This window comes from Pongo abelii, chromosome 1 (genome assembly GCF_028885655.2).
Source record: "Pongo abelii isolate AG06213 chromosome 1, NHGRI_mPonAbe1-v2.0_pri, whole genome shotgun sequence".
Classification (NCBI taxonomy): domain Eukaryota; kingdom Metazoa; phylum Chordata; class Mammalia; order Primates; family Hominidae; genus Pongo; species Pongo abelii.
In genome coordinates, this window is record NC_071985.2 from 122,508,761 (window position 1) to 122,531,585 (window position 22,825).

Here is a 22,825-nt window from a genome sequence, read left to right on the forward strand (position 1 = left end):
CTGTTGCCAAGAAGCAGTGTGGAGGCATCTTGAAAATGGAGCAGACAGGCCCCACAGGCACCCCAGGGATATTGGATGGTGGGATGCTGGCTCCCCTGCCCCGTGCACGTGCCCATGAAACTCCTTCCCCAGGTGCAGTCCACTCCCAGTACCTCATGGTCCCTCCTGACTGGTACCCTCATGGCCTCTTCCACACCTATTTCCACTGAGCCCCTCACAGCCCAGGGAGGAAAGCAGGTGTGCATGGCACTCAGCTCTGTGTGCTCGAGTCCTACACAGGGACTGCTCGTTCTAGACTGTCTGCTTAGCATGGTCCAGCCAGAGCAAGGCTTTGGGCCTGAACAAGGACACAGTGGAAGCCACTGCCTGTTTGGGATGGTAGGCGGGACAGAAGGCCAAATCCAGGGCCCAAAGGTAGGACACGGGGGTGAACAAAGGAACACAGGCGAGGGTAGAGGTCTGAGCACCCTCTGTCTGCTGCCTTTTGCTGGGGTTGCTGGACCACTTCCTTCTAGGCACCAGATCGCTATTCCTGTTTCTGCCAGTCCACAGAATACATGCCCAACAAAGCTGGACACACACCTTTCAGGGGCTGGTTAGACTCAGGGCGGCCTGGGGCTTCCATGGGAACAGTGGTACTGAAAGGTCTGGGAAAGAAACTAGAAGGTGCCCACAGAGCCTGCATGGGCTGGCATGCCACGGGACATCGGGACATCTTCAGAGGGACAGAGGCATCACAGGCTATTCCCGTAGCTGCCACTGCCCCTTCCTCACTCAACCTAGTTTGGGTCTGGGGTTTGGGGACAGAGGGAAGTGGGGGATGGGAAATCCAGCTGGTTAAGAAGTGGCAGAGAACCTGGGGAAGAGCTCTGTTTTGGAGGGAGTCAGGGTTTATTCTAGAAATAGGTAGAACATTGAGGGAGGTTAGGTAACAGGGACAGGGTGAGAGAGATGAATAAGTGATCGAAAACTGGGTGGGAGGGCCTGGTCCTAAGACCCCTGGTTCTCAGCCACCACGGGCCCTCCACCATCCTTGATCATTCCTACCCCCTTTCCGAAGCCAGGAATCCCCAGCTCCACAGCCCAACCTCTGCCCTTGCCTTGCCGCAGGCTTGGGGCCTGGGGATGGAATTTCAGCCTTTTCCAACGAGCAGAGGATGGGCTGTTCCCTCTCTCTCCAAATACTCAGAACATTCCTCAGCTGGGACCCACTCTTCCTGCCCACCTATCCCACCCCTTGGTCATCTCTGGCACTGCCTCAAGAGGACAGTCACCCACTAGGTGCTTGCAGATGGAAGTCTGCCCATCCTGTGCTCCAGGACCCCTGGCGCAGGATGGGAGGATGCAGGGCCTGTGTGGGGCTCCCTGACTCTTGGAACATTGCTGGCACCTCGAGGGGTGAGCTACTTGGGAAGCCTTAGCTGTGTTTAAGGGAGGCCTAGGGAGAGGTTGGCAGTGACCCTGTGGAATGGGGCCTGAAGGCAGCAGCGGGAACCAGAGGTAGAGAAAGAGATGCAATGGAAGCACGGGGCGGGGACCCTGGCCTTGTGCACCCTCAACCCTCTAGCGCTGCTCTTTCCCACGGGCAGCTGGACAGGAGCCGTGTGCCCTTCTGAGATGGAGAAGGCCTTTCTAATCCAGGGACTGGGAGATCAGGTACCCATTCTAAAAGTGGGGGTGCATCCAAGGCAGAGGAGATGGCGGCCATGGTCTCAGGGGAGGGGGGGACCTCAAACTCTTGGAGGGGGACTCAGGAGACTCAGCTCTGTGGGGGCTCGCCACCTGTTCAGCTTGGGAAGCCATACCTTTCCGGACACTACCATCGGCGCAGGCATAGTCCCCAGTGCTGAGCAGGAAGCAGGCAGCTGCCTTCTTGTTTCTGTCTCGAGTGGTGGAGCGTCGCAGGGCCCGGCGCTCCTCGGGGGTGGGGGAGGAGGCCAGGGGTTGGGTGAGGCCAGCTCCCTCCTCATCGGACAGCACTGCGTTGGCATCGCCATTCTGCTTAGAGTCTGAAGGGGGCACACAGAAAGGAGGCTGCATGAGGGGCCGCCTAAGCCTTGCTCATGGGTCATCTGGGGTCTCCCAGACCCAGAGTGTTACTTCCTCAACCTCAGGAGGGGCCTAGCATCTACCTGGGAGGCAGCATTGCCAGAGTCGGGGAGCAGAGGGCAAAAGGCAGGGATGCTACACTTGGTGTGAAGACTGACTTCCCTCCCAGCCTCAGCCTAGGGTCTCTCCTCAGGGATGAAGCCACAGTGCAGATGCCCTACAGCAGTGACTCCCCAAATCTGCCTGCTGACGGCTGCCCCAGGAGATCAGCCCAAAGCAGGCCGCAGACTCTACTTCCTCCTTGGGTCTGGCTCAGGCTGACTCTTGGATGAGTCTGCATTCCCGTGGAGAATACCTGGCTTGCTAGGGGTGAGGGGTGGCACGGCAAGGGTTAAACCTATAAAGTGGTGTCCATGCTTTCTCCCTGGATGACAGTAATTCTTGTTCACTAGGCATCTAGGCCAGAGTCCTGTGCCCAAAAGACCTAGAGCCCTCTGCAATTAGGGCTGACCTTTGTCTGGGGAGGATACCATGGGGAAAGCTCCGATGCAGCTCCCAAGTGCTGTGGGCTTAGTCCCCACCCCTTGCCTCTGTCAGGCAGTAGCACAGGTGAAGCTGAGCCCTTGGATCTGGAGAAGGGGGTGCTACTCTATCTGAAGACAGTGGCCCTGCCATTGACCAGGCATACCCTTACTGTGTCTGCTGTCAGGGTCAGGCTAAGGGCAAGGCTGATAGGGCCACAGTTAAGTGTACCTTGAGGAGCTGACCTAAGGACTTCTACATTTTAATACTGGGATTCTCTTTATACCCTGAATGGGCCTCAGAGTGCAGCTGAAATTCCCCGGGAGATTAATAGTCACAAATTAGGAAGCAGTGCCACTTTGGTGGGGGAGAAATGGGAAGCCTGACGGGTGCTATTCTATCAAGGCCTTTGGAAGACCCAGGCCCCTGACATGACCCCAGGGAATGAGTGGACCCGGGCATGTATGATAGGCACATGCCAAAGGCCATAGGTAAGTGTCCTAAGCTAGGCGCCTCTCCTGCAGGGTCAGTCCCACTTTGCCCCAGAGCTTAGCCTTAGTCTCCTGGCTCCAGTCCAGCTCCCCATACCCGGAATTCCATACCTTTCCCAGGAGCCCAGCCTACACATAACAGTCAGGATGCCTTTCCCACTCTCCAACCTAAGTCCACGTTGCTGGGGATTAAGCTGTTTTCCATTTCCCAACTCCTGATTCAGGGGCGGAGACGAGCTTTCTTGGGATGGCCTTTCCCATCCTTGAGGGACAGGATTCAGATGCCCAGGCTCTCCCCTTCCAGGGCACAGATATCAGTTTCTTCCATGTTCCTCCCCTTCCCAACACTGTCTGGGCCACTCCTTCCTCAGTTCCTTTCCATCCCATGTCAAACCCTGAGCCCAGGACTCAATCTAGCTTGTGCTGAACAGAAGGCAGCCTCCCACTGCTATTATGTTATCACATTTATTAGGCCAAGATACCAGACTCGAACGTTTGCAAAGAAGTGATTCATGTGTTGATGTACCTTGGAAGAACAGCTGCCCTGCTCATTGGCTAATATTGACAGTACCTGACATTTGTAAAGTGGTTTTAACTTCCCAAAGTACTTTCATATCTGTCATTCATTTGGGTCTCTCGAAGTCTTGAGGGTAGGATATGGTATTATTCCCATTTTACAGGTGCCTAGAGAGGGTGAGTGACTGGCCTCAGGGCACACAGCACAGTGGCCAAGACTGGATTTAAAACCAGGGCATCTAATACACAGCCCCATGTACTGCCCATCACACCCTACCCTGGGTGGAATACTCACTCCAAAGATCTGATGTTTGGGAAGCTATTGGAGACCCAGCCAGAGGATAGAGAAATTCGGCCTCAACACTTTGCCCTCATAAAGGCACATCTTATACTTAGGGAAGCCCCACACAAAACACATGCCAAATCCTAAGGGCTGAGGTCCATTTGGAAACTCCCTAGGCCACTGGGGGAAAAGAGATTTTCCTTCCCAACCCCTAATCTCACCTGCCCGTTTCCTCTCGATCATACCCTCTTCCCGGGCAGGGGGGCTGGTATCACTGTAGGTGCTGTCCCGGGGGGAGGTCTCCTCAGACTTGCAGTACCTGGGTGACTCCAGCTGGGCCGGCCGTGGCACGTGCTTCTTCCGTTTCTTGGGCAGCTTCTGCTTGGCCATGGCCAGGGAGTAGTACATGCCGAAGTTGTTGACGATGACAGGCACTGGCATGGCGATGGTGAGCACGCCAGCCAGCGCACACAGTGCCCCTACCAGCATGCCTGACCACGTCTTGGGGTACATGTCTCCATAGCCCAGTGTCGTCATGGTGACCACAGCCCACCAGAAGCCAATGGGGATGTTCTTGAAGTCGGTGTGGTCATTACCCCGAGGGTCGGAGGGCCTGGCCCCAATGCGCTCAGCGTAGTAGATCATGGTGGCAAAGATGAGCACACCCAGGGCCAGGAAGATGATAAGCAGCAGGAACTCATTGGTGCTGGCCCTCAGGGTGTGGCCCAGCACACGCAGCCCCACGAAGTGGCGTGTAAGCTTGAAGATACGCAGGATGCGCACGAAGCGCACCACGCGCAGGAAGCCCAGCACGTCGCGGGCCGCCTTGGATGACAGCCCGCTCAGCCCCACCTCCAGGTAGAAGGGCAGGATGGCCACAAAGTCGATGATGTTGAGCAGGTTCTTGACGAAGTCCAGCGTGTCGGGGCAGCACACGATGCGCACCAGGAACTCCAGTGTGAACCACAGCACACATACGCCCTCGATGTAGGTCAGGATGGGCTCTGTCTCTACCTCCCGCCGGAAGTGCACGCTGGTGATGTTCCCTACGCGGAGGATCTCTGTCACGTTGCGGTCGATATTAAAGGCCTCATGGGTCTCCAGGCAGAAAGTGGTGATGGAGACCAGGATGAAGAAGAGAGAGGCAAAGGCCACTACCTATGGGCAGGGGAGGAGAGCAGGGGGCAGCTGTCAGACAGGGATGGATGGGCCCAGCTGGGGACATGGACTTCTGCATGAAGGTTACCAGGAAGGGCATTCCAGAGTGAGAGGTGGGATTAACGTATGGAGTCAGGGCTGGAAGTCCCTCCTCAGAGGGTCTTTATCCATATGCCTGGGGGCTCTCGGGCAATGTTTCCCAATCTTTGTCACAGAAGATAGAAGCTGCTCTTGGCTGGAAGCACTGGTCAGGGATCTATAGCTGCTAGACCTGCCTTTGATAGCTCTGCCCACCTCTGACCCATTTGCATTTTAAGGCTTCTCAAGCTGCAATGGGAATCTTGCTACAATGCATTCCTGATCCAGAGGCTTGGGGCAGGTCCTGTGATTCTGCATTTGTAATAAGCACTCAGGTGAGGCTCTTTGTCCATGCACCACAGTTGCAGTAACTGGGCTTTAAGGCAACGGTCCTCAAAGTATGGTCCTGGACCAGAAGCATTAGGTCTCTGGTCCTTTGGTTAGAAACGCAAATTTCAAACTTTACCTAAAGCTACTGAGTGAGAAATGCTGAGGGTAAGATCCAGCAATGTTTTAACAAACCTTCTAAGCAATCCTAATGCACACTAGTTTGAAGTCCGCTGTATGAAGGGATGCTCAGAGGCAGGTTGCTGCAAGGAATGACCCTGGACCACTTTCTGCTGGCTGAGCCTATTAGCCATAGTCTCTTCTCCTGCCTCTCACCTTAGGATGTCCCCACTGACTGCCTAGATGGTGAGGAAACCCCTAAAGGCAGACAACATGCACCATGGCAGTTGAGAGGGTGGTCTGGTCAGAAGAACCAGTCTCACTCCTTTCCACAAACCAACATTTCCTGGAACTCTGGGCGCCAAAGAAAAAGGAACCACACCCATCAGCATCAGAGTGGCAGGGGCTGATCTCGACAGCTGCTGGGATCTCGGCTAGAAGGATGACAGCAGCACTCCGCAGAGGAACGGCGGCTGGGTTTAAGTGTCCAATCATTATGAATGGAGATGAAATGCATGTGTAATAACACCAATTATGGAGCCTTCATGTGTTATTCATGCCGTGCCATCCACCACTGTCAGGATGCCCACTGATGGGGTCCAGTCTCATGCCTCCTGCTGCCGCCTGTCCTGCATGATGGCTGGACTGGACTTCCTCCTTGACCAGACGGCTGAGCCTAAATAGGTGGGTAAGGGAGGTCTGTGGCCTCACGGTACCATTTGGTAATCCCCATACCTGTCTCACCTACCCTGACTTCCACCTGGCTGTGTGGGCAGGCACTGGCATGTACCCGTCCCCTGTCCAGTGAGGACTCAGAGAGGTTTTCCTCCCTGGGAGTCTGCACTGGGATGGGGAGGGCATACCTTGTTCTTAGTACTGCAAAACACCAATGAAGAATACAAGGGGACCTGGGAAAATGAAGCAAGAAGCAGCACCTCCAGGGCTTCTGGAGCAGAAGGAAGTTTGAGGGGGAAAATCTGGGAATGAAGAGTTATCAGCTGTCTCTTCTGTGCCTGGTACTGTTAAGCACTCTGTATATGCTTCAATCGCCTTCAATCCTCCCAATGACCCTGTGAGGCACGCCTCATCATCCCATTTTATGCAGGATGAACTGAACATCAGAGACGTTACATACTTGCTTAAGGTCACACAGCCTGGAAGGGATGAAAACCAGATTTGAACTCAGAACTGTTTAACTTCAAAAGCTGTACCTTTTCGTCATACCACAATGTTTTCACCACCTCCCAGGCAGGGTCAATTCACAGGCCTGGGAAAGCCATCTCTGAATCACTGATCCTGTTCCCAGTTAGCTCCCTGATGACTGTTATTTCACCCGTGGGAAAGTGTGCCTCGGGCTTAGGACAGGTCCCCCATCACACAACTCACTGTACCTCATTTGCACTTTAACTTGGATGGGTTGATCAGAAACAGCATGGAAGGAGAAGGCTGGGTCCAGGGGGTGAATGCAGATGAAATGCACGTGTAATAACAATTACACAGACACACTTTACCAATTTTACAACACTGCTGGAGTTTTTCCTGCTTGCTTCTCCCCAGTGAAGGTAAATTTAAGTTCCTTTTCTAGCCTCATCCTTCCTCCTCTGAGAAAGGGGCTGCCAAGTCAATACAGGCTGATATGGGCATTAAATAAATGGCTCCAGCCTGTGGGCTCTCCATGGCCATCCCTAGGTGGGCTGGCAAAAGTGCCTGTCCGTGGCCATGCCCATGCTGGGAATCCAGTCCTGGCACCACCCTCTCTCCTGAAAAACAGAGTGGTTGAGGTAAGGGGCAGGGACAGCATATCCCAATTCTGCCAGGAACCATGGGAAGCAGAAGCTGGTTCTCTGAGGAAAAGTTAGCCAGGAGAGTAGGCCCACCTGGGAGATTGAGCGTGAAGTTAATTAGTGACTTGGAAAAACAAGTTCAGGAAGAGCTGCCAAGAGGGTGAGCAGAGGGAGGGAGGAAGGGAGGACAGCATGGCCCTGGCCATCCTCTCATAGCAGGGCCAGGGAGCCTGCCTTGCTACCCTCCTCAACTGCTACCACCATGGGCTCATTCTGCAGCAGGCAAGAGAGTCCTTCAGGCCCCATGGGCACCAGCCACATCCTGGATTAGGGAACAACCCCCTGGATTCCTGTCTGTCCACTCACCTTTGCTTTTTTTTCAAAACACAGAACTTTTCCATCTACTATTAACTGCTACCCCTCACCTCCACCCCGAGAAGAGGAGGGGAGCTAAAGAGTGGTCATGTGTGCCCATTTTTTAAGTGAAATAGAGGCACAAGAAAGGGCAGATGATTTGCTCAGGATCACACTGAGGCCAAGTCTCCTGACTCTCAGCTCAAAGCTCTTTCCAATTGGCCCCTCTGACCAAGCAGGTAGGTATAATCCCCTCCTCCTTTGTTGAAACCTTGTTGGGGCCTCAAGCTCCACTGTGGCCTCTCCAGGGCTGGGGCAGCAGGCACTCAGCAGGCCCCAAGAAGCCCTCACTCCCCAAGGAGACAGAGATGCGGCCTGAGCTATGGCACCTTGCTCCAGGTGGGTCCCAAGGTTACAGGTTCCCCTTCAAGGCCCAAATTATTCCTTTCTGCCCTAAGTTGCTCCCCAAACTGAATTATTTCATAAGTGGTTGACCCTGCTTGCAAATGGTGCTTTTCACCAGGCCTTCCCCTCTGGGGGCAGGGATACACAGCTCCCTTGACTAGGGCTTCCTAGCACTAAAGGGGGCCAAGGGAAGAAGAGGTGGTTGCAGCAACACCACCCTGCTTAGAGGCCAAAGCCTCAGCCTCGAGCCTTCTATTCATTCCCCACTGGACCATCCTGCCATCCTATAGAGCTGACAGTGGAGATCCGAGCCTCCCTCTCATGGGCCCCTGTGCTGACAGACTAAGGGCAGAGAACAGCTAAGGAATCCTGCACTAGAAGCCTTGGGCCCAGGTTTAGACTTCCGGGATTCCTCATCTTGGCCCTGCTACTCAACCAGGTAAATGAAAGGTAACTTCTGCACCTGTTTCCTCTATATAAAATGGGGACAGTACTAGTACCCCCTTCACAGTGTTACAGTAGGATTAAATGAGCTTCTACATGGTAAATGCCTGGCACCCAATAGGTGCTCCATAAAATGGAGATAAGAGTTGAGGAGGGTTAGGGTCCTCTGCGTGCAGCTTTTGAAGGTGAGCCGAATCTGGAGCCAAAATATCACAGAATCTTTGCTTTTTAGAAGTGAAAAACTGAAACTGAGGAAGTTATCCAGTTCAACTCCATTTCTGCTGTTTTACAGATGAAGAAACTGAGGCCCAGGGAGGAGTGGCTTGTCCTGATTTTCATGGCTGAAGCTGCTAGTTCTTTCCACCACAAAGGGCATGGATTCTGCTGGAAGTCAAAACTTCCCAAGTAGAAAACTGCCGGTGAACTGGCTCCACCAGGGGCAGCTCCTCTCCTGCTGGGAGGATGCAGGAGGGTCTCAGCACCCTGGACAGCAGGCTCCCATCCTCTAAGCAGGAGACTGCCTCTCCTCCCAACTCCCTGCGCCCCCTGGCCTCCTGTGTCCCGTTGAAAACTCACCCATCTCCAAAGACCCAGGCATTCAGCCCTATTACCAGCCTCCTCCACCAACCCCACCGTTGGACTGTCCCTAGAAATGTAAAGCCACACACTTCTGGGTTCAAGTTGGGCTCTGCTACTGACTGCATATGAGACCTGCATGAGTTCCTTAACCTCTCCAAGCCTTAAGGTCTTCATTTATAAAATGGAAAAGGGAGCGCCTACCAAGTACAAGACACTGTGTTTGGGAAAATACCAGACAACCACCCTTGCCCCTGGGACCTTACATTCTAGTGGAGGCAGACTGTTAACAAATAAACAAGCAAAATACACAGTATGTCAGGTGGTCTAAGGGTTATGAAAAAAAATAAAGAGAAAAAGGAGATAAGGGGTGGGAGGATAGGGGAGTTGTTTCCAATAGAGAGGTCAGGTAAGGCCTTAATGACAAGGTGACACCTGAACAGCCCTGAACAGTGAGGCAGTGAGTCATACAAAGAACCAGAGAGTTCGAGGCAGAAGGGATGAGTAGTGCAAAGGTCCTGAGGCTACAATCTGCTTGCTATGTTTGAGGGGATGAGGGTAGTATCTACCTGGTACAGTTGTTTTGAGGATGCAAAGAAATGATACTTGTAAAACTCAGCACAAAGCCTAGAGCATTCCAGGAATCTGGCACAGGCTGGGTCGAGGGGAGAGGTGACAGACACCAATCATTGGGAACTGAATACAATCAGCGGGGGCAGGGGAGGAGAGCCCAGGGAAGAAGGGCCAGGGAGACAGATGGACAGATAAACATAAGAAGACTCAGGCCCAAAAACCTATATTAAGGATGAAGTGTAGGAGAAGGGAAAATTGAGAACACAGCCAAAGACACTGGCAGAGTAAGATCTGTGGGGATGGGGTGAGGGACTGAGGGACTGAGCCTTCCAGGGAAGCAAGATCCTCGTGCCCAGGCTGTGCTGGAAGACAGTGGGGCAGTCCTGGGGGTAAGAGGCAGGAAATGAGAGGGTCTGCCAAACAAAGCATCTCTGAGCTATCCCTGGCTCCTGGCTGAGGGCCCGCACTAAGGCCTAGGTCCCAGTAGAGAAACATCCCATCCTTTCCCCTCCATGGGTGCCCCTAGGAACAGGACCTGGCCCTGCCCCCACCCCATGCTGAGCCAGGACCTTCTGGTCCCAGTGTCCAGAACTCACCTCTACCTATGCTCACCCTCCGATGAGCCAGCACTTGGGGCCTCTCAGGGCCTCTGGGTTGCCCAGAACAGATAAGTCTCTACCCCAGAAGGAATTCAGTCTAGCCCGGATCACTATCCAAGAACCCACTATTCAGTCAAACGGAATTCCTCGTTATTGCCCACCCAGGCCCCATGCTGTCCAAGCTCTGCTTGAGCTGGTCACCTGACCAGAAAATCCCCCCTTTCCCTAACGCTGCATGGTTTAGCTCTACCCACATGGAAATTTTATTTATTTATGTATGTATTTACAATGTGCCTCTTTGAAAAAATTATTTAAGGCACTAAGTCAGTATCCTACAAGGCCCACCCAATTCAACTTCTATTTCCTTGTGGAAGCCTCTCTGAACACCTCCTACACCTCATCCCACGTAGAGGTGGGATTTATTGATTCCTCCTCTCACTTTCTATTGAACTTTATTTTTTTATGACTCCTGTGGCACCTCTCATGATCCATCTTGTATTACTGTTGCCATTTCTTGTCACCTAATTTCCCTTGACTGCCACTTACTCCACCCGACTTGGCTTTCGTCAGGAGCAGGGGCCCCCCTCTGACTCATCTTTGGGTTTCTAGAACCCCCCCATGTGTATGGTAAGTGCGCAGTAAGTGTCTTCTGAATGACTGGGGCCAAGGTGACCCCCTGCTCTCTCTCCTGGTCCTGATGAGCCTGTCAGAAGAAGAGGTCATCAGCTCCACTGACTGGGACAAAGTGACAAGGGTATATGCCCAGTAATACCTCTAGGTACTGGGGCCCTAGGACCTCTGCTGCCCTCCAGAGTGAGCCAGGTCCACTTCCTGATAAGGACCCTTGCTAGGGGCCAGGTGACCACCCCTTAGCCTGAAGAGAATTCCAGCAGGGAGCAGGGCCAGAGATCATGACAAGTCCGTTATGCACAGGGAATAAGGGTGGCACAGAGCTCTGGTGCCCAGCATCCCAGGCTGATGCTGCCCATGGGTGGGGGTGAAGGGCCCAGGGTCTCCTACCCTCAAGGCCAAGCTGCCTGGCTCTGCTCCTGCCTGCCTGCTCTTCCCCCAAATCTCCAAAATAGCTTGTTTATTTTCTCCCCTTCCCCTGCTCCACACCCCACCCCTAATGTGACAACCAGAAACACCTCAGCATTCAGAGACAAGATGTTCAGAGACAAATGTTGATCTGTTCAGAACAAGAGAAGAAAACAAACCCAAGAGGAAACTGGGAGGTTGCCCTGCGGGCAGGGTCTGCAGGGAGTCCTGCAGCCTTCAGCCCAGCGCCTGCCTGCTCCTCGGGAAGGAGGCGGAGGGGCTGCCCAGGACAGGCTGGCACTGCCCTCCTGGGGAGCTCAGAAAGCCAGGGTACTGCCCTCCTGGGATCAGGTTGCTGGCTCACCCTAGCTCAGAGGGCACAGCATCAGTGAGTCCTGGCCCTCACTTTAAAGCCTGTCGTGATCACTGACCTGTCCCCCAGGCAATGCCCAGACCAGAGAAGCCAGGGAACTTCAGAAGCGGGCAGGCAGGAATGCAGCTCTGCTCCTTTCCTAGAAGGCCTTGGTTTCATGCTCTGCCTGGGCCAGGGAGCTTCCCTTAGTCTTTTCTCCTAACCATGCCTCCCTTCATTTTTCCTATGGAAATCCCACAGTGAGAAGAGAGGTTAGACTTGACCAATTCTAGGGAGTGAGAAGTAAAGGAACAGATAAGAGCAGAGTGGAGGAAGAAGCTCTCCAGTGAGGGGCCACCCTCTGGAAACCAGAGATCCTCTCTGGGCAGAAGCCAGAGGCCATAGAGGGAGCACGGACTTAGATTCATGAAAGCTGGGTTTGGATCCTAGTTGTACCACAAGCGGTGCGACCTTGAGAAAGCCCCACCAGGCCTGCTTCCTTATCTGTATACTGACACACAGACGTTAACAATACCTGCCTCACCTAGGCCAGATGAGCAGTAGCAGAAAGCACAGGCCAAGCTTCCCACACAGTAACTGACACTTAACAAAGGGGAGGACCGTGCTGGAGCTGCCTTCCTGGAGCAGGGAGTTCCCGTGGGTCCCCTCCTCTACTCAAAAGGGAAACATCACAGGAAAAAATGCGCTGATTTAGCCAAAGGAGAGGAACTGTAATCCTTAACAAGGCTGATAGCTGAGCTAAAGCCAGGCCTGCCCTGGAGACCCCTGGAGACTAGGGTAGGGGAAGGGCATCCTGGCCCCATTCTTCAGGCCTCTTGTCTGCTCTCAGAAAAGAAGGTGCAGGTTTCTAAAGTTTCGGATGCTGCCAAACCTCCACTGGGCCCCCTGAGGCTGTGAAGGCTCCATGGTGAGCCTTCACTCTGCCCTGCCCCTCGTGCCTGTTCCCAGCTCAGGCCACAGAAACAGAACCACAGCAGCAGCTGCCCATGGGCCCAGCACAGTGGAGCAGGGGTGAGCATCCCAGTCCAGGAGCCTGCCTGAGCGGAACAGCTCCTTGGGCCAGGCCTGTAGCTAGGCAACAGGCTCTCATAATCAGCTCAGTTCACTTTCCATTTGTATCGTTTTGCCTGTCATAATGCACTACTCAAATGACCACGTTGCTGTGTGCGAAAGGATGCCTCAGGGCAGAGCACTGCTCCTCTTCCCCTCTTCACCCACCACCCCACAGTGCTGCAGGGCCCTTCCAGGGAGGAGGTAGCTGTGAGCGAGGGAAGGTAGCACATATACCCGGGGGAACAGGGCTGGGAAGGATGCAACAGTGTGACAAGCCAGGGGCAAATGGAGGGGGGAAAGTGCAGCCCCAGAACTCCCCGCATGGCATAGTACCCTCAGGCCTGGAGGGGTAATACAGTAAGTCTTCCTTCTGACGTCTCCATCTGCCCCTGGGTTTTCTGATGCCATCCACAGGAGGTACAGAACCTCAGAAGGACACTTCTCAGGCCAGAGTAAGAAACAAGCTCTCTGCCTCAAAAACAGCCTAGTTCAGTGGAAAGAAGGTGTTGTAATCACAAGAGCAAGGGCTTGGGAGTCAGGGACTCTGGCTTTGATTCAAAGCCTGGCCACTATCTGGCTGTGTGATCTCAGTCAAGTTGTTTACCTTCTCACAGCCTCAATCTATTAAATGGGGATAATCACCAAGTTTTAAGTTTATTGGGAGGATTAGAGATTAATGTAAAGTATATACAGCAATGTATCTGTCTGGGGTGCTCAATAATGAGCAGTTATTCATTAATTTGTAAAAATTATGTATTCCCACTTGTGTGTCCCGGGAGCAGGTGAGGGTTGCCTTTGCCTGGGCTCCTGAGCAGGAGGCAAGTCCTCTTTTAGTGCATGTGTTGGCCAGAGCTCCATCCAGATATTCACATCAGGATGAACAACCAGAAGTCTGGAAACTAGGGGTGGTTTCCTGGCTCTGCTATTAGTTAAATGTCTTTGGCAAGAAACTTAATGTCTCTGAATCCTGGTTTTCTCAATGTTTAAATGGAAGAATTAACCTTGCCCCATCATAAACTTCAATACCTCAACTGGAATGCCTGGGCCGATGTGATTCCATGTCAAAGGGCAAAGCACCTTGGGTTCCTGGAAGACTTCCAGGGGCAGGCCAGGCTCTGAGCTTACTCAAAGAGGCCCCCTGGCTTGACCATTCGGCAGTGAGTTAGGAAGAAAATAAACTCAATGATATGTGGGGTGCCACTTGGAATTCCAGAGGAGAAGAAGAGCAGGTGAAAAGCCCCCAGAAGTCCCAGAATGCTCAGAAATAGGTCCTAGCTCCCCTAACCACCTCATCTCATCCCTGCTTCCCTGGTTTGTCCCCTTTCCCCATCTCTATCTCTATCTCTCCTCCCTGACCCCCAACTTTGAAAGAGTCTGAATGATCTGTGCCTGACCTCTCTCCCCTAATGCAGACAGCCAAGTGCTAACACTAGCAAGGTTAGTGACCTACATGAGAAGCCCGTAGAACTCACAGCAGACCCAGGCCAGGGGCATCACTATGCCCTCACCTTCTTAGCTGGTCTCAGGGCTGCAAGGAAAGAAACCCAGGCAGTTGCCTCTAGCTTTGTACTCAGTCCTGAGAAAGATCCCTGCCTTCTCGTGGCTGCCTGCAGCCCCAGCCTGGTATGCCATGGCCCCTGAGACCTCTGCTCCTCCCTTCTCTTCCAGGCAGAAGATGCATCTGCCCTGGCCTGGCATTTATGCCAGCCTGGCTTTTCCCTGCAGGCCTGTTCCCCAATTCCCTACGCTGCCTTATTCTATAACTAGGAAGGAGTCCAGCACAGGGGTACTGGGAAAGGGAGGGTGCTCTGAGACTCATTAACATGACAATTTGGGATGCTGGAGGACCCAACCAGGTTCCACAGCAAGCAGCAGTCCCCAGACCCAACAAGTTACATTGCTCTTTCCTGTCTCCCAGACAGACCGCAGCCAGGCTTTAGGCTGCTGACCATGAGATACGACACCAGCCCCCAGACTTCTCTTTCTTTAAAGAATCTAAAGCCATCCTTCAGGGATTTTTTTTTTTTTTTTTTTTTAGCTGTCCAAGCATAATGGGGCAAGCATCTCCCCCACTCTCCCCTTTCACCTAAAGAGGTTAGGGAAACTAGATTTACTTGGGGAGGAGGTGGTAGGTCTTGCCTAAATCAACCTGTGCTTCCCCCTTCCCTCATATACCCATTTCAAGCAGTAACCTGAACCAGGGCTTTCTGGAAAGACAGTTTGTGCTGCAGCAGAAAGAAAAGAAGCGGCAACAAAAATCTGGTATCATCACCAGGAAGCCTGTGGCTGGCCACTGGCCGTGGGAGCCTGCAGGGCCTAGAACACTAGGCCCTTCGTGTTTAATTCTCCTCTCACCCCAGCTGAGGCCAGGACATCCCAGGTGTGCAGGAAGCCTCAGGGGCATGGTATCCTCCCTGGGAGAAAGAATGCCTTTCCTAAATCTGGAAAGGAGGCCGGATTGTGGTCTCAGCTTTGCCTCTTCTGAGCTTAAGATGCTGAAGCCTATATCCTCCTCTCTGAAGTGCATAGTTGTGAGCACACTGAGCTGCTGGGAGGATGTAAATGAGGTGGCAAGGCATGGAAGCATCCAACAAAACCCACCCTAGTTTCCTTCCTTTCAACCCTGCCTGCCCCCAGCAGAAGGCCAAATTCCAGCTCTTCCAGGACCGTAGTCCTGTGTGGAGTGGAGGGCAGCTGAAGATAGGGCAGCCTGTGCAGACCAAAGAAGGCGGTGGAAGAGCTGAGCTGGGCACCCCACTCACTGGAGGGGATGCGGCAAAGCAGGCAGCTGGGACTGGGTCCAAGTAGTAAGTCAAGTGTGTGCAATCTCCTGATGGAGCGTGCAGGGGAGAGGGTGGGAGTGTGTAATTCCCCTGCGGGCCACGGAGGGGGGTTGAGAGGAAGGCGGGAACAATCTGCGGTGGTAAGGTAAGTCAGGCTCTGTCCCTGCTCCTCCCGGCCCCTACCCACCACCCACCACGGACCCCTTGCAGACCCAAGATGGGGAGACACGGGCTCCTGTCACTCACCCTAGCGGCCCGGGAGGAGTAGGGATCCTCGAAGAGCGCCCACATGCGGGGCTGCCAGCCACGGCAGCCCCCAGACCCGGCGCCATGGCTCGCGCCTCCCTCGTGGGGGCCCAGTCGCTGCAGGGCCAGCTCCCGCTCATCGTCGCCGGCCTCGTCGCTGGGCCCCGGGCCGCTGCCGCCTCCGTCCGGGCTCTCGAAGATGTCGAGCGCCTCCTCGGCGTCGCGGTGCTGCCGGTAGGTCATCCAGCAGCAGGGTTCCACGTCGGTCTCGTCGATGCCCCAGAAGGTGAGCTCCTCCTCGAAGAGCGGCCCGCACACGTCGGCGGGGCAGTGCAGCTTGCCGGTGCGGTAGTAGTTGAGCACGTAGGCGAAGACGCCCGGGTGCCTGTCGAAGAAGAACTCGCAGCCCCCGCCGCCGCTGCTGCCGCTGCTGCCCACACCGCCGCCATCGGTCTCGGGCCGGCCCCCGCCGTCGGGGTCGGCCAGCCAGGCGAGGCGGGTTCCCGGTAGGGTGCGCAGGGTGCTGCGGTAGGTCTCATGTCGCGTGCCGCCCACGTTGATGATGATCTTCTCCGACGCCTCGCCCTTGGCCATCTCCTCCTTCAGACATGTTTTGGACGGAGGCTTGTTCCCCGACTTGCGCCCGCGGTAGGAGGAGACACACACCGAGCTGATCATAAGAAGCGCTGCGGGGCTCCGGCTTGGGGCGGCCGCTGCCCTCCAAACACCCTTCCCGAGGAGGCAGCGTCAGACGGGGGAGGGGGAGGAGACGAAGAGGAGGCAGGAGGCGGTGGCGGCCCCCTCTGCGGCTTGGCCCTGCCCCTGCCTATCCCCCCAGGACGCGGAGCGGGAGGAGTTGGATTTCTCCGGTACACAGGTGGTTGGGATTAGGGCAGGAAGCTCCGGAGAGAGGGAGGCGGAGAGAGGGAGGACCCGGAGAAGTAGAAGCAAGCACACACGCGGTCCCCCGCCAGGACGGGACACACAAACGCTCTGGGCCGGGGACACGCCCCCGCCTTCACCCCGACCAAAGACGAGGAAGCGCACAATCCACGCACACGGCGAAGGTCCGGGGCGCTCGCGCTCACACTCACACGGGCCACCCTCCGGCTCCCAGACCGCACCAAGCGCCGGAGCAGCCGGCTTCCCCGCAGCGGCGGCAGCGCAGCAGCAACAAGTCCTCCGAGCGGCTGCCGGGGCCGGGCCGACACTCTCACGGCAGCCGGAGCTCCGTGGGCCCGGGCTGCTTGCGGTCAACACAAGGCGGCGGCGGCGGCATGTGGCCTCTTCCCCCCATTCATAAATCCAGCGCCGGGCGAGGAAGGCAGGCGGGGCAGAGCAGAGCGCAGCGGCCGGGCGGGCGGGGGCTGCGCAGGGCGAGGCGGCAGCTGGAAAACAAGCGCGCTCGCAGGAGCGAGCCTCGGGTACTGCGTCCGCGGCTGGGAGCTGCGCTGGACCGGGCGCAGCGCTGCGGGGGCCGCGCTGGGGCGGGGGGGCCTCAGACGGGGCGTCCTGCGCGGCGCCGAGCCTGGGGGGCGGGGCCGCTCTGGGGAGCTGGGCTCTGGGCACCGGCGAAGGAGTACCCGGGGCGGCGGCCGAGCGGCCAAGGACACCTGCAGGCTTCCCGGGCCGCGCGGAGAGGGAGCCTCAGCGCAACGCCCCGGCGCCTGGTTCCTGCGATCTGGCGGCGCTGGGAGCCACGCCATCTACGCGTCTGCCCATCTCCGGGCGGGGCGCCGGCCTTGGCTCGCGCGCGGCAGGGGGCGGGCGCCAGGTGGCATAGGGGAGGGGGCGCCTCGGCGCCGGTGGGCTGGGGCCCTAGGGGCTCCTGGTCTCCCTCCGGCGCTGGCAGCGGCCGCCACGCTCCACTGGCGCCTTTTCCTCCGGGGCCCCGCCTAGCCCAGACGCGCCCTTCGCGGGGCGGGGTGGGCGGGGCGCGGCGCGGGGCCCATCCGGCTCACTGCAGGCCCCGGCGACCGAGCGCAGTCTTCCTTCCCGGAGCCGAGCCCCAACCAAGCGCGTCACCTCCTCGCCGCCAGTGCCCAGCCCAGCGCGCCGCCCCTGCGCGCCTCCGCCGGCAGCCCCTCCAGCCCCCCTCGGCCCTGCTCCGCGCCTCCCCCGGGCCCGCAGCTCCTCCCACTGCAGCCTGCCGACACCGATGCGCTCTCGACCCCTGACCTCTAACCTCCGCCCGGCTCTTCTTGCTTCGTCGGTCGCCCCCTCCCCGCCAAGCTGGTCGCACTGTTGCCGTTTCACTGCGGCTGACGGAAGGCCAAGGAAGAAAGAGGGTAGAGACGCTGTCGCGAGGATCAGGCTGCCCTCTCCTTTCCCAGGCACCGTGTTGGGGCCTTCTGAGCACCCCGCCCCGCATCCTGCGCCTCAGAGGCCCAACGGAGCCCAGGACACCCATGCTCTCCGCCTCTGTCCCAGCCACCAAAGCCCCCGCGATGGAATGGGGGACGGGGTGGCCTTGGGCAGAGAAGCGCTTCTTGTGCCGGATTGGAAGGAAACCGTAGCTCTGGCTGTGTTCACCGCGAAACGTGTTGTGGATGTGGGATGGGTGGGTGGCCCTGAAAAGTCATTAGTTAAAGCCTTTGCTCGTCATTGCTCTGGGGTCCACATAGGAAGTGCCTGTGTCCTGCCTCATGACTCCCTCCTGCTTCTACTCTTCTACCCATTACAATTTGACTTTGCCTGTGTATATGTCTCCTCTCCCCTCCCTAACCCTGAGCTCCTGCAGGCGGCATTGTGCTTTTTCATCTTGATGGCTCCCACAGTGCCTGCCTCTGAGAACCTGTTTGCTAAGTGATTGAGAAGCTGCCATACCCAAAACATAGGCACCAACAGGACTTTACTGGCCCTATCCCAAGAGCAATTTCCAGATTCATTTGTTTTTGTTAAGTCCAGAACCTATTTTACATCTTCATATTAATCCCCATTGGGTTTTTTTTTTTCTTTTTTACAGCTTCAGGCAGCCTCCATGCCTGTCTGACGTAAGGAGATCTTGAGGCAGAAATGAAAGGTGACACCTGTGCACCTTCCCATTTCCAGATCAGGCAGTACCTAGCTCAACTGGGAAAAACAAGACGAGGACCTATGTGTGTCTCCAGAAAGGTTAAAAGCCCAGTGCCAATGCAAAGGATTTTTACAAGCAAAAGTCTCATTATTAATGAGGCCAGAAAACCAAAATGACAATGATCTTTGATGATCTGTACTGATAAGCAGGAGAGGTGAGTTAATCAGAAACACACATTTACTGGCACCCCCTTTGTGCCCAGTCCCTGCTCCTCGAAACTGATGTTTGTATTTCAGAGTTTAGCTGGCTTTGAGTTTGCTGCAGGGAAAATAAATATCCCAAGTGTAACTGGGAAGAGAAGACCGGGGACAGGCCAGAAGCTGGAGTGAGGAAGAAAGAACCACAGAAAATGTAATGAATAACTTTCAAGTCCTATCTGGTCCACGTCCTGGCAAAGTCCATTGGGGTCTCTCCCCTGCTTTCCGTTCATCAGGATGACTGAGCTCAGTAATTCTAAGAAAGGGAGTGTAGTGGGCAAGGGGACAAAACCCATAGTATCCCACCCCTGATTGACTTATTAACTCAATGAATACTTACTGAATATCTACGATATGCCAGAAGCAGTTCCGGGCACTGGAAATACATCAGTGAATAAAACAGCCACTCATCCTAGTAAATCTGCCCAACTGGTGCTTCCACTCTGCGGTGCTTGTGGATGGTGATGAGCACCTGGGGAGATGGGTAGAGGGAGAAAGCTGCCAGGGAAAAAGGAGGCCGGGAGGGAAGGGAGGAAGATCAGAAAGTTGGGACGCGGGCATGGGAACCTAGGAAGAGCTGACAAAAACAGAGGGCCCAGCCTGAGAGAGGCAGCTGGGTAAAGGTGCATGGGACCAGGGCTCCCAGCTCTGTACACTGACCAGCTTGGGAGAGGGGAGCTCAGCCTCAGTCCCGAGGCTTCCAGAGAATGCCTCACCCTTGTTGAAGGTTTATTCTAGAACTCTGGGCTCACCTGTTACCTGTACCTCTCTGAGGGAGTCGATATGCTGCAGTTAGCACTATGGGACTTGTCCCCATCATTTATTTGTGTGAGGTCTTGGTGTTCCCTCAAAACGCAGAGCCGGGGAAGGATAGGAGAGCCCCCTGCCCAGCCTACTGTGATACAACCTACCATGGATGTGAGGGTGCTGCCCCCTGGTGGTGCTAGAATGTCCTGGCTCCAGACCTCGCCCTGAGCTCTGGGGGCTGTGATGTGGGCAGATGGGGTGGCATCTGATTCTGGGCTTCCTGTTGATTCCAGGACCTCAGGTACATCTTCTAGCCTAACTCTGCCATTGAGACTCTGCCTACTCCCTCCCTTCTTCATTCCTCCAAGACCTTGATACCTGATGGGCTTAAGCAAGACCACAAAGCAGCCACTATTGGAAATTCCTAGTTACCCAAGCTTCTTTCCCTCATTTTCACCTTTTCTCTTCTGTCCTCTCCTGAGTGCCCTGGTTTCTTCAGGCTGTCAGGGAAGAGCACCTGTCTGAAAGCCAGTTCACAGAAGGTGTCAGCCACAGCGGGTTTCCCTCATCAGGGCTGAGGGTGTGGTGAAAGAATAGGAAGAGAGGGCCATGGGAGGTTCTAAAGGGGCACCAATGGAGGCTGTCAAGCACCTGCACCCTTTCCAGGGCCTCCCCCCCACCCCCCCACATAATAAAGTCCTCACCCTCTTAATGCCGACACTGATCCTGTCCGTAGGAAGCTGAGAGCCTGAAATCAAAGCCATTTACCCTTCCCCTTTCCCTACTGGGAGCTTTGTATGGGCTCAGGCTCTTTAGGATGACTGGAGCCATCCAATCTCCTCTCCATCTTCCTTCTTTGAAACCCGTTTGTGGTGAGGGGCTCCAGGCCAAGGCGAGGTCCTATCCATTGGTGCTCACACTTTCCCTTTTTGATATTCTAGCTCCTGCCAGGGACTGACCTTCCTCTTTCAGGTCCAGGCCAAGGAGCCAGCATCCTTTCCCAGCATGCCTCACTCTCTCCCAGCCTGGAAAATTGAATTGCTTTATCAGACTCATCAGAGGGTGATAGGGCCTCCCCGCTCATGGGGGAACAAGAGAAGGGAAGGCAAGAGCAGGCTGGCAGCCTCCTGTCTGTGTCTCAGCTCACTTCATCCTGCCTCCCCCAACTCCAAGCAGCCTGCAGAGACTTGCAGGCTCCAAATCAAATGTGAGAGCCTTCTTGGGGGGGAGGGGGCTTGGTGGGGGAGGGGCTCTGGGGAGAACCTAGCCCCAGTGATTCAGGTCTTGTGAAGATCAGTAGAATGGCTTTGCCTCAGGACTGAAAGCAGGGTTGGGTTGCTGTGATAATCCCAGTGAAGCTGTATCTGGGGCTCAAAGGCGGCCTTTGAGGGCCCAGCTCTTAAAGAGAAGAGACCAGAAGCTCAGGCCTGGGCAGGGCTCAGGGCGTCATACACTATGGACCTGGAGTCATAGGGTTGGAGGGGACCTGAATGTTAGCTCATGGACACCTTCCCCCCACTTAGGGATGTCAGGCCTAAGCAGCAGCAGCAAACTCTGAGAGACGGAGCTAGGGCTGGGGTTGGGCCAAGGACAGAGAACGATGTGGGGGCCACCAGCTGAGTGGACCCTAGAGGCCTTCTTGTTTAAGGCTCCTGGGCTGGGAACTCAGCCTGCATCCAGACAGCACACCCCCGCGCCGCGCCTGCCACATGCACGCTAGCCCAGGGTCCGGCTGGCAAGACCTCTTGACACTTAGCATTTCTCCATCTAGAAAAGTACAGATTGCTCCCACCTAGGCTAAGTTCCAGGAAAAACTGGTTCATTCCATTAGAGTAGTTAATTAGTCCTGATGGGCCCAGTCCCCTCCAGCAATGTCCTGGGGAAAGGGGAAGCAGCTGTCTGGAGAGACAGGCCAAACTCAGGTTCCTCTTGGGTGCTCCTGAAGTCCAGGGATTCTTCCCTGCTTGGGTCAGCCCTGAGCAGAATGGAGGGACCCAGAACCCAGGCAGCTCGGACCCAGGGACAGAGAGCAGGTCCCCATTGAGTCTTTATGCTCTGCGGGCAGGACTGTGCCTGGCATGGATCAATCTTTGTAAGGGTTTGTGGTTGAATGACAGGCATAGTCTTCTCCCATCTCGCAGGTTTCTTCCCACCTAAGATGATGTAAGTAAAGAATGCAGCAGCATGCCTGGCACCAATGAGTGTGCCAGGAGGGGAGACGCCCAAGTCAGATTGTGACTGCCTCTGCGAGCCAGGGACTCTTGCCTGGTCCTTTGTATATTCCCAGTGCTCAGCATAATCCCAGGCACTCAGAATACCTGATTCATGCTTGCTTGGTGCATGGAATTAATGAGGTGGGGAGTGGCAGGGGAGGAGTCCTCCCTGTCAGTTTCTTGGTGTGTGGCAGAGAGTGCACTAGACTGGGAGTCAAGAAACCCAGGCATTGGCCCCAATCTTTCCCTTGCTTGGTTGTGGGAAGTCTGGTCTTTTTCTCTTTGGGCCTCAGTTTCCCCCATTGTTGTACAAGGAGGTTTGGCCAGATAATCACTAAGGTTCATATTCTGGTTACTATTGTTATGAAACAAATTACCCCCAGTATGTAGTGATAGAAACCCAACAGCCATTTTATTTTGTTCATTATTTTATGGGTCAGGAAATTAGGAAGGGCTCAGTTGAACAGTTCTTGCTTAGGGTCTCTTATGTAGCTACAATCAGATGTCAGCGGGCTGCAAACATCTGAAGCTCAGCTGGGCTAAACGTTCAGTATGATGTGTTCATGTGGCTGGCAGTTGACACTGGCTGTTGGCTGGAAGCTCAGCTGAAGCTGTCAACCTAAGCATCTGCAAACATATCGCCTCCCTAGCATGGCAGTCTCAGGGTGGTTGGCTGTTTTACATGGCAGCTGGCTGCCTAAAGAACCAGTATCCCTAGAACACCAGGTGGAAGTGGCACGGCCTTTCCTAATCTAGCCTTGGAAGTCACATAGCATCACTTCTACTATACCCTGTTGGTCACAGGAAGCGTTTGCTCACC

At 55.2% G+C, this 22,825-nt stretch overlaps 1 protein-coding gene across 7 annotated transcripts in view; it reads right to left on the reverse strand.

Moving 5' to 3' along the window:
* KCNC4 (potassium voltage-gated channel subfamily C member 4) overlaps nt 1-16,481 on the reverse strand; it is a 37,182-nt gene extending 20,701 nt beyond the window's left edge. For 5 of the 7 annotated variants that reach the window (XM_054529827.2, XM_002810471.6, XM_002810472.6 and 2 more), the window contains exons 1-3: nt 15,773-16,481; nt 4,083-5,019; nt 1,806-2,009 (exon numbers count right to left, since the gene is read on the reverse strand). In XM_054529827.2, coding sequence (XP_054385802.1) covers nt 1,806-2,009; nt 4,083-5,019; nt 15,773-16,450 — 1,819 coding nt within the window. In that variant the 5' untranslated portion in view covers nt 16,451-16,481. Of the gene's footprint in view, nt 1-1,805; nt 2,010-4,082; nt 5,020-15,772 lie in introns of those variants that run through there. The other 2 variants (XM_054529830.2, XM_054529842.2) reach the window with 2 other exon arrangements.
* Between the last annotated feature and the right edge of the window lie 6,344 nt (nt 16,482-22,825).